Source organism: Oryctolagus cuniculus, chromosome 16, assembly GCF_051225735.1.
Source record: "Oryctolagus cuniculus isolate XC-2025 breed Fujian yellow rabbit chromosome 16, ASM5122573v1, whole genome shotgun sequence".
Lineage (NCBI taxonomy): Eukaryota > Metazoa > Chordata > Mammalia > Lagomorpha > Leporidae > Oryctolagus > Oryctolagus cuniculus.
The window spans coordinates 2,499,467-2,515,713 of NC_142882.1; the positions used below are offsets into that span (position 1 = coordinate 2,499,467).

At 70.5% G+C, this 16,247-nt stretch overlaps 4 protein-coding genes across 14 annotated transcripts in view; 2 read left to right on the forward strand and 2 right to left on the reverse strand.

The window, feature by feature from the left end:
• Positions 1–1,361: 1,361 nt before the first annotated feature.
• On the reverse strand, positions 1,362–8,591 carry NDUFA11 (NADH:ubiquinone oxidoreductase subunit A11). Of its 2 annotated transcripts, XM_070058726.2 has the most exons (4): positions 8,417–8,591; positions 2,671–2,763; positions 2,369–2,491; positions 1,362–1,522 (listed from the first exon to the last, which is right to left on the reverse strand). In XM_070058726.2, the coding sequence occupies exons 1-4, from the start codon at positions 8,511–8,513 to the stop codon at positions 1,410–1,412; spliced, it is 426 nt and encodes a 141-aa protein (XP_069914827.1). In that variant the 5' UTR covers positions 8,514–8,591; the 3' UTR covers positions 1,362–1,409. The 2 variants fall into 2 exon arrangements, with proteins under 2 accessions (XP_069914827.1, XP_089172324.1); XM_089316198.1 differs by lacking the exon at positions 2,671–2,763.
• VMAC (vimentin type intermediate filament associated coiled-coil protein) lies at positions 8,512–11,446 on the forward strand. 2 transcript variants are annotated; one of them, XM_089316197.1, is made up of 2 exons: positions 8,512–8,822; positions 10,305–11,446. In XM_089316197.1, exons 1-2 carry the CDS (start codon positions 8,512–8,514, stop codon positions 10,606–10,608), a joined length of 615 nt encoding a protein of 204 aa, XP_089172323.1. In that variant the 3' UTR covers positions 10,609–11,446. The 2 variants fall into 2 exon arrangements, with proteins under 2 accessions (XP_089172323.1, XP_051685161.3); XM_051829201.3 differs by lacking the exon at positions 8,512–8,822 and adding an exon at positions 9,510–9,778.
• Positions 11,447–12,735: 1,289 nt separating this feature from the next.
• Positions 12,736–14,005, forward strand: CAPS (calcyphosine). 2 transcript variants are annotated; one of them, NM_001082644.1, is given in 5 exon segments: positions 12,736–12,760; positions 12,844–12,950; positions 13,029–13,206; positions 13,304–13,510; positions 13,587–14,005. In NM_001082644.1, coding segments are annotated over 4 exon segments (570 nt in total). In that variant the 5' UTR covers positions 12,736–12,760; positions 12,844–12,867; the 3' UTR covers positions 13,689–14,005.
• A 521-nt stretch (positions 14,006–14,526) lies between these two features.
• RANBP3 (RAN binding protein 3) overlaps positions 14,527–16,247 on the reverse strand; it is a 49,100-nt gene continuing 47,379 nt past the window's right edge. For all 8 annotated transcript variants that reach the window (XM_070058722.2, XM_070058720.2, XM_070058719.2 and 5 more), the window contains 3 exons: positions 15,604–15,746; positions 15,101–15,284; positions 14,527–15,011 (listed from right to left, as the gene is read on the reverse strand). In XM_070058722.2, coding sequence (XP_069914823.2) covers positions 14,968–15,011; positions 15,101–15,284; positions 15,604–15,746 — 371 coding nt within the window. In that variant the 3' untranslated portion in view covers positions 14,527–14,967. The remainder of the gene's footprint in view (positions 15,012–15,100; positions 15,285–15,603; positions 15,747–16,247) is intronic.

Here is a 16,247-nt window from a genome sequence, read left to right on the forward strand (position 1 = left end):
GTCCTCCACTGGGCTGCTGGGGGTGGGGGCTCCAGGAACAGCCCTCCCCGAGGCAGCCCCTCATATCCCGTCAATGTTTATGGGAGAGGAGGCCTGGGTTTGGGGCTCCCTGGGGCCCGACGAGGAGCCGCGGCCGCCTGCTCGGTGCTGGCGGCCAGCCCAGAAAGGACTGGGTGGGCGGTGAGTGCAGGCCGATCTGGGCCGCCGGCTTCCGTGGACGCAGGGGCTGGCAAGAGGGGCGGGACCGCTGGCTCCCCTGCGCCCGGGACAGGGTCTGTAGGAGGCAGACCCAGGCCCAGGCAGGGAGGAGGGGCAGCTCAGTGCCCTGGCCTGGGGACCGCGACCCTGGCGTCCCTGGCGGCCTCGGGCAGGACAGGTGAGAGGAGGTGGGAGTGAGGAGGGATGGGGCCGCTCCTGCTGCTGCCCCCTGCTGGCTGTCGGGGACACAGACTGGGCTGTGCAGGAGCTGTGGGGGGCGTGGGGGGCCTGGGCCGGTGCGTGCCTCTCCCCAGGGAATCCCCTTCGTGGAACAAGCTACCCACTCCACAGGTGGAAAAGCTGAGGCGCGGTGCTGGCGTCCTCAGCCGACACAGGGGCCGAGAGTCCAGCTGCTCCGCAGACAGCAGGCTGTGCCCTGCAGTAGTGCCTGGGCCCCGGGCGCACGGAGCAGGGCCGCCCGCTCCTGCTGACCAGGCCGCCGGGCGGGGCAGGGCCCGGACAGCCCTAATTTACAGCCCACGGGGCGTGCCGCAGCCTGCTGGCTCCCCTTCCCGGCTGCCAGCAGCGCCGCACCAGTTCTGGAGAAAGCAGAGAAGCAGCCCGGGGCCGCGCCAGCATTCCGGGGCCACCTAAATCACTCGGCTGACAGGCAGCGGGCGAGGACGGCGGGGCGCTCCCCTCACCTGGCCAACCCTGTGACCCCCCTCCCCCCCAGTCCAGCAGAGGACGAGGCTCCGAGCCAGGCCATCCGGGCTCTCCGCTCCAACGCCCAGGCATCTGGAGCTGGGGCCGTGCGTGGGGCCTGGCTGTTTCCTGCACGCTGTTGGCTTTGGGGACAGGCCTGGAGTGGGCAATGCCCGTGACTGCAGGCAGGCCGCTTCCATGCACGGGTGGGCCAGCGCACGCTCCCGCCCTGCCCGCGAGCCGGCTGTGCACCGCCCCAGGGCCAGGCCTCCCCTCCTGGCGCCCTCCCACTTCTGCAGGGCCACGGCGGCGCCCTTGGCCTTGCTGGGAGCAGATCCAGGGCTGGGCTGGCGGCCGCGTGCACGGGGCTTTCTCCTTTGGTTCCTCCTGATCCAGCGCCGGGGCGGCGGCCGCGGTGTGTGCCTGCCTCCCCATGGACGGACACGCACACGCAGGCGCACGCAGGTACACGCAGGTTTATTTCTAGAAGCGCCGCGGCAGAGGGTTCACACCTTGGGTCTTGCCAACAGCTCCCAGCCCTCCAGCTGGCCCATCTTGACCAGGGCGGCCATGGTGCCCAGGTACACGCAGCCGGCGGCGCCAACCCCATAGCTGTGAGCTGCGAGAGGGGGGCGAGGTCAGGCCTCTCCCAGCCACGGGAGGACCCTCGCCCAAGGTGTGGCAGGCTTGGGGATTCAATCAATCTTCCAGCAGGTGCGGGAGAGTCCCGGGGCGGGGGGCGGGGCATGCACGGGGCCCCATCCTGCGGCAGGAACCTGGGCTGCCTCGTCCCACCCACACCAGCCAGGGCTGGGGAAAGGCAGGGAGCCAGGCAGCGCCACAGCGTCCCCGGGGTCTGTGCCCACGAGCTCTCCTGCTGTGAAGGCCGGGGCTTGCAGGGACACACGCCGGCGCACAGCCTGACGGGGTGGCACAGGGGCCAGGCTCGGCCAGGTGTTCCCTCTGTGCCCGTCTGTCCCCGACAGGCCCCGGCAGGACAGCGGCGGGCCCTGCTCCTCCGGTCACCTCTTGCCTCCCCAGGGCTACTGTCCATGGGTGACTTCGAGCCACGTTCCTGGCCCCGTCGTGGGTGCGGGGAGAGGGAGGGAGTGCCAGGACCTCCACTTCCTGTCTGTTTACCAACCAGGGGCCTGTGGCCGGCAGACGGCGGGAGCCACACTGTGCACAAGGGGGCTGGAACAGCGAGGGGACAGCGGACATGGTGGGGTGGGGGGCGCATTCCAGGCAGAAGCAGAGCAGGCGCAAAGGCCCTGAGGCAGAACCGAGGGCGGGGAGAGGCCTGTGGGGCTGGCGCGGGGCGAGCGAGGGAGGGGAGCGGGTGGGCCGTGCTGGGCCCTGGCTGGCGGTGGGTGCTCTGGCAGCAGAGCTGTCGCAGCTGGGACAGAGGCGGGGTCAGCAGGGTCAGGGGTCCTCCCGCCGGGCTGGGGGATGGACAGGCACTCACTGCGTGCTCCCAGGGTCAGGCCTCCGGCGCAGCCTCCGATGAAGTAGTTCAGGGGGTCGTCGGGCTTCTCGCGGACTTGGGCGCTGACGCAGGAGGCGAGGCTGAACACGGCTCCGATGGCCGCTGGGGGGAGCAGAGGGCGGGCACTGGGTCAGGGGCCCGGACGCCCCACCACCCACCCCCGTCCTCCTGAGCACCCCCGCCCCAGCTGCGGGACACAGCGCAGGCCCTGGTTGTGTGCTGAGGGGGACGGAGGGACTGGGCCGGAAGTGCCCCCGGAGGAGCCCCGCCCACCCGCGCACCTGCAGTGAACGTGTGGCGTCCGGCCCTGGCCACGCCCTCGAGGATGGAGCCTGGGGGCTTGAGCGCGAGGCTATAGGCGGAGAAGGTCAGGCCTGCGGGGAGATGGAGACGGACGGAAGCTGCTCAGCCCTGGGCCCAGTGCTGCGGAGTGGCCGGGTGGGGGCCCGGCGCCTCCCTCCCTGGGTCCTCACCCGTCCCCTGCCCAGGCGGCATCCGTGAGCTGGACTCCTCTCACCCACAGGCCCGCGGCTCCCCTGGGGGCCCAGCCCGGCCCAAGCAGGGCGCTGGACACGGGGAGGCAGCTCCACGCAGGCTCCCGGCTCCCATCAAAGGCTGCATTCTCCCGTGGGCCCAGGGCTCCCGGCCTAATCCTGCTTGGCAGCGCTCCCCTGCCCTTCCCCGGCGGCATTCCTGGGGCTGCCAACGCCTCCTCCTGCCCCTCCCGGCCCCCTCCCCGCTGGCGGCTCGGGCCTGGGCCCGTCCCTCGCACCTGGCTGCCTTGGCTGCAGCCCATGCCCGCCTGGCCTTGCCGCCCGGCCAGCGTGCCACCTGCCCCTGCCGTGCCCTGCGCGTGTGCGGCACCCAGCGGGGGTGGGCGGTGAGGGCCATGTCCCAGCCCTGGTGCAGCCCCCACTGCTGGGGACCCGTCGGGCAGACCCGCACATCCCAGGCGCCACTGCGCGACGGGGTGGCCGTCGTCCCCTCATCCTCCCCAGGGCCCCCGGAGCTGCCCGAGGTCGCCCGGTGGGCGCCCTGGAAGCCAGGAGGGTCTGACTCAGCGCCGGCGCCACCCCGCTTCCCGGAACACACAGGACTGGGGGGGCCGTCGGTGCCGGGAGATTAATTTTTATTTAAAAACAAATAGGGGGCCGGTGCCGTGGTGTAGTGGGTAAAGCCGCTGCCTGCAATGTTGGCATCCCATTTGGGCGCCGGTTCGAGTCCCAGCTGCTCCACTTCGATCCAGCTCCCGGTATGGCCTGGGAGAGCAGTGGCCCCGGCACCCACGTGGGAGACCCGGATGGAGCTCCTGGCTTCGGCCTGGCCCAGCCTCGGGCCATCTGGGGAGTGACCCAGCTGATGGAAGATTTAATACAAATCTTTATTTATTTAAGAAGCAGAAAGAGAGAGAGACAGAGAGAATCTGCCACCTGCTGGGTCGCTCCACAAATGCCCTCAGGCCACAGTCAGGGCGGGGTCATAAGCCATCAGGAGGGTCTCCTGAGGGTGGCGGGGGGCGCTCCAGGTTCCCAGCTGCCCCCTGTGGCCCCCCAAGCTGGGCACTAGCAGGAGGCGGGGTCAGAACTGGAGCTGAGACTTGAAACCGGGCACTCAGGCGCGGCTCTCCAAACGGCGGCCTCACCGCTGGGTCCGACGTCCACTCATCAGGAGGGCAAGCAGCTTCAGACCCCGCAGAGGGCTGGACTGCTCCCCACTGCCCAGAGGGGACGCGGGAGCCACGGGGACAGTGCTCCGCAGCTTGCTGACCTCAGGGAGGTGGACAGAGCCAGGCCTGCGTGTCCAGGGCTCCCCCAGACCCCCCCCGCCCTCAGTCCTACCCCAGGGCTCCCCCAGACCCCCCCCCCGCCCTCAGTCCCACCCAGGGCTCCCCCAGGCCCCCCCCACCCTCAGTCCCACCCAGGGCTCCCCCAGGCCCCCCCCCATCCTCAGTCCTACCCCAGGGCTCCCCCAGACCCCCCCCTGCCCTCAGTCCCACCCAGGGCTCCCCCAGGCCCCCCTGCCCTCAGTCCCACCCAGGGCTCCCCCAGGCCCCCCCCTCAGTCCCACCCAGGACTCCCCCAGGCCCCCCCCCGTCCTCAGTCCCACCCAGGACTCCCCCAGGTCCCCCCCCAGTCCCACCCCAGGGCTCCCCAGGCCTCCCCCCCACCCTCAGTCCCACCCAGGGCTCCCCCAGGCCTCTGCCCCCAGTCCCACCCAGGGCTCTCCCAGGCCCTCTCCACCCTCAGTCCCACCCAGGGCTCCCCCAGGCCCCCCCGCCCTCAGTCCCACCCAGGGCTCCCCCAGGCCCCCCCGCCCTCAGTCCCACCCAGGGCTCCCCCAGGCCCCCCCGCCCTCAGTTCCACCCAGGGCTCCCCCAGGCCCCCCCGCCCTCAGTCCCACCCAGGGCTCCCCCAGGCCTCTGCCCCAAGTCCCACCCAGGGCTCCCCCAGGCCCTCTCCACCCTCAGTCCCACCCAGGCCCTCTCCACCCTCAGTCCCACCCAGGGCTCCCCAAGCTCAGTCCCACCCCAAGCTCAGTCCCACCCCAGCTCACACACATGTGGGCACACATGCACACACGCACATGCCCCAGCCTGGAAGGATCCTGAGTGGGGGCCCTTACCGACCACACCCCCGCTCACCTCCAAAGCCCTGGACTGGGAACGGACGACCTGGCATCGCCCCCACGGAGACCCCAGGCCTGCCCAGGAGTCCCCACACCACCAGGTCTCCACTGGTCAGAGCTTTCGCGGCCCCGCCCCCTCTCCTGCTGCCTCCAGCACAGGACCTCGACACATCCACTCACCCACTCACTCACCCCCTGGGGGTCAGGCCCTGCGGGCCCACAGCTGCCCATTCATTCATTCATTCATTCAGAAAGCCACTGTGTGCCCAGAGGGGCCCCCTTCATTTGTCCACCTGTCACAGGTCCTGCACGTCCACAGCTGCCCGTCCACCCACCCACCCCCTCCCAGGCCCTGTGCACCCACAGCTGCCCTGTCCACCCATCCACCCCCTCGCAGGCCCTGTGCACCCACAGCTGCCCGTCCACCCACCCACCCCCTCCCAGGCCCTGTGCACCCACAGCTGCCCGTCCACCCACCCACCCCCTCGCAGGCCCTGTGCACCCACAGCTGCCCGTCCACCCACCCACCCCCTCCCAGGCCCTGTGCACCCACAGCTGCCCGTCCACCCACCCACCCCCTCGCAGGCCCTGTGCACCCACAGCTGCCCGTCCACCCACCCACCCCCTCCCAGGCCCTGTGCACCCACAGCTGCCCGTCCACCCACCCACCCACCCCCTCCCAGGCCCTGTGCACCCACAGCTGCCCGTCCACCCACCCACCCACCCCCTCCCAGGCCCTGTGCACCCACAGCTGCCCGTCCACCCACCCACCCACCCCCTCCCAGGCCCTGTGCACCCACAGCTGCCCGTCCACCCACCCACCCCCTCGCAGGCCCTGTGCACCCACAGCTGCCCGTCCACCCACCCACCCCCTCCCAGGCCCTGTGCACCCACAGCTGCCCGTCCACCCACCCACCCCCTCCCAGGCCCTGTGCACCCACAGCTGCCCCGTCCACCCGTCCACTCACCCACCCCCTCCCAGGCCCTGTGCACCCACAGCTGCCCCGTCCACCCGTCCACCCACCCACCCCCTCCCAGGCCCTGTGCACCCACAGCTGCCCGTCCACTCACCCACCCCCTCCCAGGCCCTGTGCACCCACAGCTGCCCGTCCACCCACCCACCCCCTCCCAGGCCCTGTGCACCCACAGCTGCCCGTCCACCCACCCACCCCCTCCCAGGCCCTGTGCACCCACAGCTGCCCGTCCACCCACCCACCCCCTCCCAGGCCCTGTGCACCCACAGCTGCCCGTCCACCCACCCACCCCCTCCCAGGCCCTGTGCACCCACAGCTGCCCGTCCACTCACCCACCCCCTCCCAGGCCCTGTGCACCCACAGCTGCCCGTCCACCCACCCACCCCCTCCCAGGCCCTGTGCACCCACAGCTGCCCCGTCCACCCGTCCACTCACCCACCCCCTCCCAGGCCCTGTGCACCCACAGCTGCCCCGTCCACCCGTCCACCCACCCACCCCCTCCCAGGCCCTGTGCACCCACAGCTGCCCGTCCACTCACCCACCCCCTCCCAGGCCCTGTGCACCCACAGCTGCCCGTCCACCCACCCACCCCCTCCCAGGCCCTGTGCACCCACAGCTGCCCGTCCACCCACCCACCCCCTCCCAGGCCCTGTGCACCCACAGCTGCCCGTCCACCCACCCACCCCCTCCCAGGCCCTGTGCACCCACAGCTGCCCGTCCACCCACCCACCCCCTCCCAGGCCCTGTGCACCCACAGCTGCCCGTCCACCCACCCACCCCCTCCCAGGCCCTGTGCACCCACAGCTGCCCGTCCACCCACCCACCCCCTCCCAGGCCCTGTGCATACACAGTTGCCCGTCCACCCACCCACCCCCTCGCAGGCCCTGTGCACCCACAGCTGCCCGTCCACCCACCTACCCCCTCCCAGGCCCTGTGCACCCACAGCTGCCCGTCCACCCACCCACCCACCCCCTCCCAGGCCCTCCGCACCCACAGCTGCCCCGTCCACCCGTCCACTCACCCACCCCCTCCGCACCCACAGCTGCCCGTCCACCCGTCCACTCACCCACCCCCTCGCAGGCCCTGCGCCCTCAGATCCTGGAAAGCTGGCGGCTCAGGCTCCCTGCCACCCAGGGGCCCCCGAGCTTGGGGAAGCCCGACAGGAACCAAATCACTGCCCCCAGGAGAATGTGGGGGGTGGGCGGTGGTCAGGGGAGGACCCTGAGTGGGGGGTGGGCAGTGGTCGGGGGAGGACCCCTGTGTGGGGAGTTTGCGGTGGTCAGGGGAGGACCCCTGTGTGGGGGGTGGGTGGGTGGTGGTCAGGGGAGGACCCCTGTGTGGGGAGTTTGCGGTGGTCAGGGGAGGACCCCTGTGTGGGGGGTGGGCAGTGGTCGGGGGAGGACCCTGAGTGGGGGTGGGTGGGTGGTGGTCGGGGGAGGACCCCTGTGTGGGGGGTGGGTGGGTGGTGGTCAGGGGAGGACCCCTGTATGGGGAGTTTGCGGTGGTCAGGGGAGGACCCCGAGTGTGGGGGGGTGGTCAGGGGAGGACCCCGAGTGTGGGGGGTATGCGGTGGTCAGGGGAGGACCCTGTGTGTGGGGGGTGGTCAGGGGAGAACCCCGAGTGTGGGGGGGTGGGCAGTGGTCAGGGAGGACCCCGAGGGGTGGGGGGGTGGTCAGGGGAGGACCCCGAGTGTGGGGGGTGGGCGGTGGTCAGGGAGGACCCCCGAGGGATCCGGGGAAAGCGAGCGGCACAGACCCAGGCTTTGCCCTGGCAGGATTCAGGGAAGCCAGGGACCACCCCCAAGTCTGCCCCCCACCCCGCTGCTCCACTTCCGGTCCGGCTCCCTGCTGAGGCCCCTGCAGCCACGGGGGAGACCTCCGGGGTCCCTCCCCCACCAGAGCCCTCAGCAATGACCCCCGCGCTGAGGCCCCCTCCCCCGCCTCAGCCCTCCCCCGGGAGACCCCTGGGGCAAGTTCAAGGTTTTCCGGGGCCTCGAGTTTCCACGGAGAACGGGGCCAGTCTTCAAGGCGCACAGGAGACGGCGGACCCCAACCCACGGACCGGACCCCCGAGGCAGGGTCGTGGGTCCCCTCCGGCTTGCTCAGGCCCTCCCTGGAGGTCTCACGGAAAGCACGCAACGCCTCTGTCCCTCAAAGCCCTCAGCCACCCGCGACCTTCACAGCCTCACGGGGGACGACCCCACACCCGCGCCACGACCCCTTCAGGCCTCCCCCAGGCCCCGGCCCCAGCGGCCGCACTCACCGCCCAGTGACCAGCCTGCGCCCTCCGACCCCGCCAGGACCCCCGCGTCTCTCCCTCGGGAGCCCCCACGGCCGCCCAGGAGCCCCCCAGACGACCACGTGTCTCCGTGCAGGACCCCCGCCCCCCCCCGGCCGGGACCCCGTCCACAGCCCCCGCCCGCGCTCACCCGCGGCGCCGCCGATGCTGGTGCTGGCGTAGGCCTTGCGGTGGCAGTCGGTGCCATCGGGGATGTCCGTGTACTGACTCAGGAGCCTCCGCGCCATGGTCCCGCGCGCTGCCTGCCCCGCACAGCGGACTCCCAGGGCTCCCCGCACGCCCAAGGACAGCGGCCGCCGGCTCTCGCGAGACTTCCTGGGCGGCGCGCGCAGGCTTCCGGGAGGCTGGCACGGCAACAAGCGCGCAACTTTATTGAGAGCCGTGGACACCAACACAAGTCGCGCGCCCACGCGGCAGAGGCTGGGCGTGAGGGAGCTGCGCGCGCACCGCCGGACTGATGCCCCAAGGTGGACGGCGATTAGTGAAGACAGGTTTAGTGAAGACAGGTTTCGCCGTCGCTCTTCAGCGGATCCTAGGTACTAACAGAGGCGGGGCCTAAGCTGGGGGCGGAACTGAGACAGCTGTACGCCTATCCCCGTGCGCCGACGAGGCCCGCTTCCTCCTGATAGGCTGGAGACGTAATCAAGGGGTGGGGCACGGCGGCGATGTGTCCAATCGCAGCGCCAGAACCTGCATGGGGCGTGGTCACACCGCTTAGCCTGCCCCTACGCCGAAATCAACCGCGTGCCACTATTTGGGGGCGGGGCCAGCATCAGAGGTGGGGCTTAATGGGAAACTGACCAATCCCAGAGCGAGGATGTGAGCAGGACGTGGCCTGTGCCCAACCTGTTGCCTGTGTCAGCTCTGGGCTGGATGAAGTTTGCGCAGGCCCTGGGGCGTGGTCAGAACTGGAGGGGTAACCCGATAGGGCCTAGGTCAATCCAGTACGGGTCGTAGGAGGCGTGGCCGAGCATGGAAAGTGAGCGCGGTCAGACCAATCCGGGCGTAGTAGGGCGGGGCCCGGCGCGAAGGGGCGGACCTATCCGATCGTCGGAGCCTGAGCTGAGCGAGCAATGGGAGGACGAGGCCCACGAGGAGGCGTTGCCCTTCAGGGCCTTGACCAATCAGGGCCCGAGCGGCCTCGGGGGCGGGGTTTCAAGGGCGGTCTCGAGGACCGGCCCTGGCGGGGGCCGCAGCCAATAGCGCCGCGACCCCGAGGGGCGTAGCTCTCGAGCGGGCGGGCCTTGTGCCGGTTCCGGGACGCCCGGGGGCGTGGCCGGGCCCGGACCGCGGCCGGGACCATGTCGGCGCCGCCCGCGCTGCAGATCCGCGAGGCGAACGCGCACCTGGCGGCCGTGCACCGGCGCGCGGCGGAGCTGGAGGCGCGGCTGGACGCGGCGGAGCGCACGGTGCGCGCCCAGGCCGAGCGCCTGGCCCGCCACGACCAGCAGCTGCGCGCCGCCCTGGAGGAACTGGGCAGCGCCAAAGACCGGTGAGGCCCGGGCGCGGCCAGGTGGACTTCTTGGAGGAGGTGGGCGGAGGCTGGGAAGGGAGGAAGGACAGGGGCAACCGTGCGCATTTTCGTGGCGGCCCGACTGCCGGTGGGGTCGCATGCCCGCACCAGGAGCCTCGGGTCAGCCACCGCTGTGGAAGGTGGACGTGCACAGGTGTGTGTGGCTAACTGCAGACAAGGCCGTCCTGGAACCGGTACGGGGCAGCACGGGGCGCAGAGCGCTCCGCCCTCCAGCTGGGAAGCAGGCTGTGGTAGGGGTGCACCGGGAAGGCTTCCTGGAGGCGGCGGCTCCGGGCAACCAGAGAAGAGGGGGCAGTGCTGAGGGCCGCTCAGCCTGGGCAGCCCCGACAGAGCACCTGGGCGGCTGAACCGATGAGATTGACTCGTGGCTCTGGAGGCTGAAGTCCGGGGTTGGGGTACGCGGTCAGGGGCTCAACGTGCAGTCCCTGACGCCGCTGCAGGGCTGGGCAGGCCCCCTGACCCCGCCCTCTGGTCTGCCCGCCAGCGAGATCGCCGCTCTGCGGGAGCAGCTGCTGACCGCCGAGGCCGCCGTGCACAGCCTGCAGGCCGCCGTGCGCCGGAGAGACGAGCTCATCGGCCAGCTGCAGCCCCGGGCCGAGCTGCTGCAGGACATCTGTCGGCGCCGGCCGCCGCTGGCCGCGCTGCTGGCCGCCCTGGCTGAGGCCGAGCGCCTGGGGCCCCTGCCGGCCGGCGGCCCTGCTGGGCCCGGCCCGCCCCTTGCCAACAGCGCCGGGGAGGAGCCGGCCGGCGGGCACCTGCAGCCTGCGGCGTTAGGGACCACGGTGTGAGCTCCGGGCGGGCGCAGGTTCCGGAGCGCGGGGAGGAGCCCAGGCGCGCGCCAGGGCCGACGGCTGACAGGCGGCTTCCAAGCGGGGCGCAGGGGCTCACCGCCAGGTTTGATCTTACCTCTTCATCCCAGACCGGAACTGGGAGCCTCAAAGCTCTGCCGTTTGACTGGTTCCTTTTCCTCCCGTCTCCAACCCCGACGGAAGAGCGGGCAGCCACGCGTTACCTCTCCCCGCTGGTGCCGGCCCCAGGGCTTTTGCACGGGGCCTTGTCCCTGAAGCCTCGCTGGCTGCTGCCTTCTCCCGCGCCTCACCTGGAGCCCGTTGCACTCCCCGCTGCATTCCCTGTGGGCCTCTTTCAGGGTCGGAGCGTGAGCTCCACATGGACAGTTTTTGTCTCGTCCTGCTCGTCACCAGTGCCTGTCACAGCCCGGGAACCCGGGCAGGCCCGGGGGTGGGGGTCCCTGGAGGGAGCCAGAGCCCCCCAGGACATCCCACGAGGCGCCCTGGGCCAGCCTAGCGTTGCAGCCAGCACCCAGCCCCCTCGGGTATCCCCTGGAGAGTCTATTTTTTCATTCCTGTTTCTACAACCGTCCCTCCTGGCCTTGCTCTGTGTCCCCCTGGGGGAAGGCCTTGTCACTCAGGGAGAAGTCACACCAGGAACTGCCCCAGGGAAGGGCAGTGGCCACCCCCGGCCTCGCGCCTGGCATCCGGCAGCCAACCCTCAGTGCAGGAACAATGGCCCGTTCTCCCCTCGTGATGAATGCGGCGGGGGCTGTGCGTGCGAAGGCCAGGCCGGCTGGCGCCTGTCCGTGCTCAGAAATAAACCGATGCCTTCTCAGCCTGGGTCCTCGGCCTTTCTTCCCTGCCCGGGGGCTGGGGAGGTGGCCAGGCACACTGCGGACACAGCGTCACAGCGACGAAAGGGGAGGCCCAGGCGTGCGGCCACCTCCCACTCTGGGGGGGTTCCTGGGGCAATTCCTACCCCGCCCCGCCCCCATGCTGGTGACAGAGACCACAGTGGGGTGGGGCTTTCGCCACCCACGTACCAGGTCGGAGCACCTGGCCTTGGCTCCGGACTGCAGCACAGACCCACGTGCGGCCTGGCTCTCAAACCAACAATTCAAACGGCAGTCACCAAGGCTGCGGCCCACAGAGCGGTCTAGAACACCACACCTCGCGCCGTGGGACCAGGGTGCACCGTGCGGATAAGCCCACCCCGCACACACTCAGCGCTTCTCTGAGGCCGCCGTCGGTCAGGTGTCTCCAGGGGGAAAGTCAGTGCGGCTACGTCAGCTGTGCTTTGGCGGCGCACCGGGCCCTGTGGCTGCTACGGGTCGGTCTGTACTGGCCAACGGTCATTTCTGGCAATGTGGCCGCACCATGTCCAAGGCGCAGGGTCCCACAGTGCGGGCACCCACTGGTCACAGCCGCTGGTGGCCTCGGTCCCTCTCAGCTTGTGTCAGGGGCCAGGTGAGGACCCTGCCTGGGCCTGGTCTGCTGCTAGGAACACAGGACTGCGGCTGGAGGGCTTCCAGAGAAACCTTTATTTTCGCTCACGTTCTGGTCCAAGGTCGCAGGGCTGCCTCTGGCCAAGGCTTCTTGCTGGCGGCGGAGAGGCGGTGCCGGGCATCCACGGCCATAGGCGGGGAGCGTGCAAGAGACCCCACTTCAGACAATCTACAGGCCCACGGGCCGCAAGACCGGATGCACTGAGTACACGCCAGGACAGCACCCCGGAGGCCTCTGGTCCTAACGGGCTGCCAGCGCAGCCTGTTCCCCAGGGGACAAACCACATTCAAACCAGAGCAGGGCCCCGGGCCTGGGCCATCCCCAGCCCTCAGCTTGCTCTGGGTCACGCAGGAATCAGGTCTTGAGCCTCCCGAGTCCCCGCAGGGCCGTGGCTGAGAAGGGGTGCCCCACTGCCTGTGCCCAGCTCTGGCCCAGGCGTAGGCGCCGCAGCGCCGAGTGGGCAGGAGCCCAGGGGACAGCACAGCCCTGTTGCTCTCGGCCCCGCCCTCCGCTCAGGCACAGACTTACAGCCGGGGCCCCACCCTGTCCCCAGAGCAACATCCCTTAGCAACGGTCACAGCAGACAGAGGACGCAGTGAGCGCCGGGCAGAGCAGGCAGGACTGCGGGACACACACAGGCCAGGTGAGCAGGCAGCGGCTGGTCAGCTGGGGGTGGGGAGGCACCCAGCCCCTGGCCTGGCCCCAACCAGACCCCTCCCCCTCCAGCTGCCCACAAAGCCCTGACCCGGCATGGACACTGCGGACGCCATTGTGGAGAAGCTCCGGGCACAGTGCCTGGCCCGAGGGGCAGCAGGCATCCAGGGCCTGGCCAGGTGAGCGGCCCTGTCGCACCCCCCAGCCCCCGCCCCCACCCCAGTGACCACCGTCCGACCATGTCTCCTGACCCCCAGGTTTTTCCGCCGCCTGGACCGGGATGGGAGCCGATCCCTGGACGCTGGGGAGCTCCGGCAGGGCCTGGCCAAGCTGGGGCTGGCCCTGGACGAGGCTGAGGCCCAGAGTGTGTGCAGACGCTGGGACCGCAACGGCAGCGGGACGCTGGACCTGGAGGAGTTCTTGCGGGCGCTGCGGGTGAGCACACCTCCTGTCCCCAAGGGCCCCCGCACAGGCTGGAGGGGCGGGGACTCCGCCACCTCCTGACCAGCTCACTGCCTTTCCCACCCCCCAGCCGCCCATGTCCCAGGCCCGGGAGGCAGTCATTGCCGCCGCCTTTGCCAAGCTGGACCGCAGTGGGGACGGCGTGGTGACCTTGGGTGACCTCCGCGGGGTGTACAGTGGCCGCAACCACCCCAAGGTGCGCAGCGGGGAGTGGACAGAGGACGAGGTGCTCCGCCGCTTCCTGGACAACTTTGACTCCTCGGAGAAGGACGGGCAGGTGGGCAGCCGCAGGGGCCCCTTCCCCCAGGCAGTCGCCGGGGCTCGGGTGCCCCTCACAGCCTGTCTGCCACCAGGTCACGCTGGCCGAGTTCCAGGATTACTACAGCGGCCTGAGCGCGTCCGTGGACACAGACGAGGAGTTCGTGGCCATGATGAGCAGCGCCTGGCAGCTGTGAGCAGCGCGCTGGCTTGGCTGTTGCCAGCCCAGGGCCTCCCGTCCCCATGCCTCACTGGGCCGAGGCAGGGCCCGACACGGGGGGTGGGGTGGGGTGGGGGTGCTGAGGCTGCAGAACCGGCAGGACCAGGCCTCCTGCTGGGCCACTAGGGGAGCTGGAACAGGACCCCAGGGGGAGGGGCGCCCCTGCGTGCCCTCTGCCTGGAGGCAGCCTGGGGGCCCCTGGGGCACCCAGGAGGGCAGGGTGCAGTGCCGAGTTGAATGCAGTTCCCAAACACATCGCACCTGCAACCTTACATAAATGTTTCAGAAACATGGGCACCGTCTGCTTTTGTCACTAGCAGAGAAACGGGGCTGATTTCGGTGGGGGGGAGGGGCGGCTGCCGTGGCCCTGGCTCAGGCTTGCTGGGGGCTGGGCAGGGCGGGCCCCAGCAGTGAGGGTGGGAGATTTCCTGCCCCCACAGTGTGCTGTGTCCGTGGGGTGGCCTGTTGTCTGCGGCCAGGCCCCCCCCCCCCCGGAAGGCCTGGCTGGGGTCCTCTGCCTCTCGAGAGGCCCCCAGCACCAGAAAGGCTTGGGAGCCGTGACGTCCAGGGCCGGGCAGGGCCCCGCTGCCTGACACCGGGGGTGGGGGAGGGGGCGGGGCCCCGTGGGCACTGTCTAGGCCAAGGCCAGATGCGCGCCCAAGCCCTCAGCACCCCGTGACGCAGCCTGGAGAAGCCTGGGGTGGGGCCCGCGTGAGCCCCACAGAGCCCCGCCCACATGGAGGACAGGGTCGTCAGGGAGCTGGGTGTGCCCCACGCACGAGAACATCTTCATCCAAAACACCAAAAACAAAGCCTTTGAAAATAAAAAAACGTAAGATCTGTAAAATATAAACCCCAAATCAGAAGATGGGAACGGGAAATAAAGATAGTAGTAACGAAACGTCCGCCAGGCCCAGTGTGGACGCGCCTGTGCACAGGGCGCGCGGCCGCTCCCCAGGCCCGGCCCCCGGCGGCGGCGGGGGAGAAAGGAGGCGGCCCCGCCCAGAGAGAAGCCGTACGAGTCTAATGTGCCGTTTCAATTCAGGGAGGCTCTTTTGTTTGCTCATCAATATGATGAGGGCTCATGTCCCCAACCACAGTCAGGCAGCTCCCGAGTCTGCTTGGACCGGGACGCGCAGCTCCGCCGAGGCCGCCCGCCAGGTGTGCGCCCGGCCCGCCTGGGTGCTGCTTGCGGGGAGGGCGGGCGGCGGACAGACGGACAAAGCAGCAGCCTCGCGCGCGGAGCATCCCGGCCGCTATGTGCTCCCGGTCGTCTGCCCCTCGCCTTCGTCTCCGGCGCCTGTGGAGGCAGCGTCCTCAGCTCAGGGCCCCGGCACGGAGCCCACGCCCAGGCCGCCCGCGCCCCACAGCCCCGCCCGCCCGGCTCACCAGCCGCGGCGGCTCCCGAGGGAGCCAGCACGTCGTCATCACTGTCGTCCTCCTCGTGGGACGGGGCGGCCCCAGGCTCGGGGGCAGGCGTCTTGGCCTCCTGCTCCTGCTCCACTCGGCTGCGCAGGGCCAGGATGCGGTGGTGCAGGGCCGCGTACAGCTGGCCTGTGTCCTTGGAGCTGGCCTGGGGAGGCAGGGCGCCGTGAGCCCCCGCGGCCCGCGCGCGCTCCTCAGCACGAGCGGCTGCTGTCTCCGCGAATGGACGCCGCCCACCCCAGGCAGCTGGGAGGGTCCTGGGGCTGCAGCCGGGGCCAGGGCTTAGGAAGAGGGGTCCACACAGCTCACACGACCGAGGGACACGAGACACAGCGCCGGGTCCCAGCCACGTCTCTGGGTCAGCGAGGGCCACTGACGACAGGTCTGTGTGCCCTGGTGAGGGCCCCGGCCCCGGGGAAGAGCCGAAGGACTGGGTCCCGCCCCCCGGCCCAGGGCCCCAGGCGCACCGAGATCAGGAAGACCTTGACGCCCTGGTCCTCGGTGTCCATGGCCGTGATGCGGATGCTCTTCTCGCTGGCCTTGTCGATCTGCATCTGCGCCCACAGCTTGGTGTTGAGGATCAGCCGCAGGCTGCCCTGGGTCCGCATCACTGCAATGGACGGGCTGCTCAGCGCGGGCCGCCGCGGCCTCCGGGCAGAGCTCGGCCGGGCAAGGCCTTTCTCCCCGAGGTCCCTGGCGGCCCCGAAGCTGCACAGGCCCTCCGGTCCCCACAGGCAGGCGGACACTCGATGTGGACACAGCACTCTGGGTGTGTGACAAGAATGCCACCATGGCAGCGGACCGCCTCCTGACTGCCCCACTGTGAGCCAAGCCCCGCCCTGCTTTCCGGTTTTCTTGGGAAAAGACAGGAAAGCTCCAGGGGGCTCCCGCAGCTTGGAGCAGCTGCCTCTCTGGAGCTGGCTCAGTGCAGCTTCCTGCCGGCCTGGCCGGGCCTAACGGCCACGGCTCCTGATGCCCACCTCCAAGGCCTGTGAGGGCCCGCGAGGGCAGGGCTAGGCTGGAGGCTCGAGGCTCCCCACACCCTCCCTTCACACGCAGGAAGGAGAAACACGGGTCAGCACGGTGGCGCAGCACACAAGCCGCTGCCTGA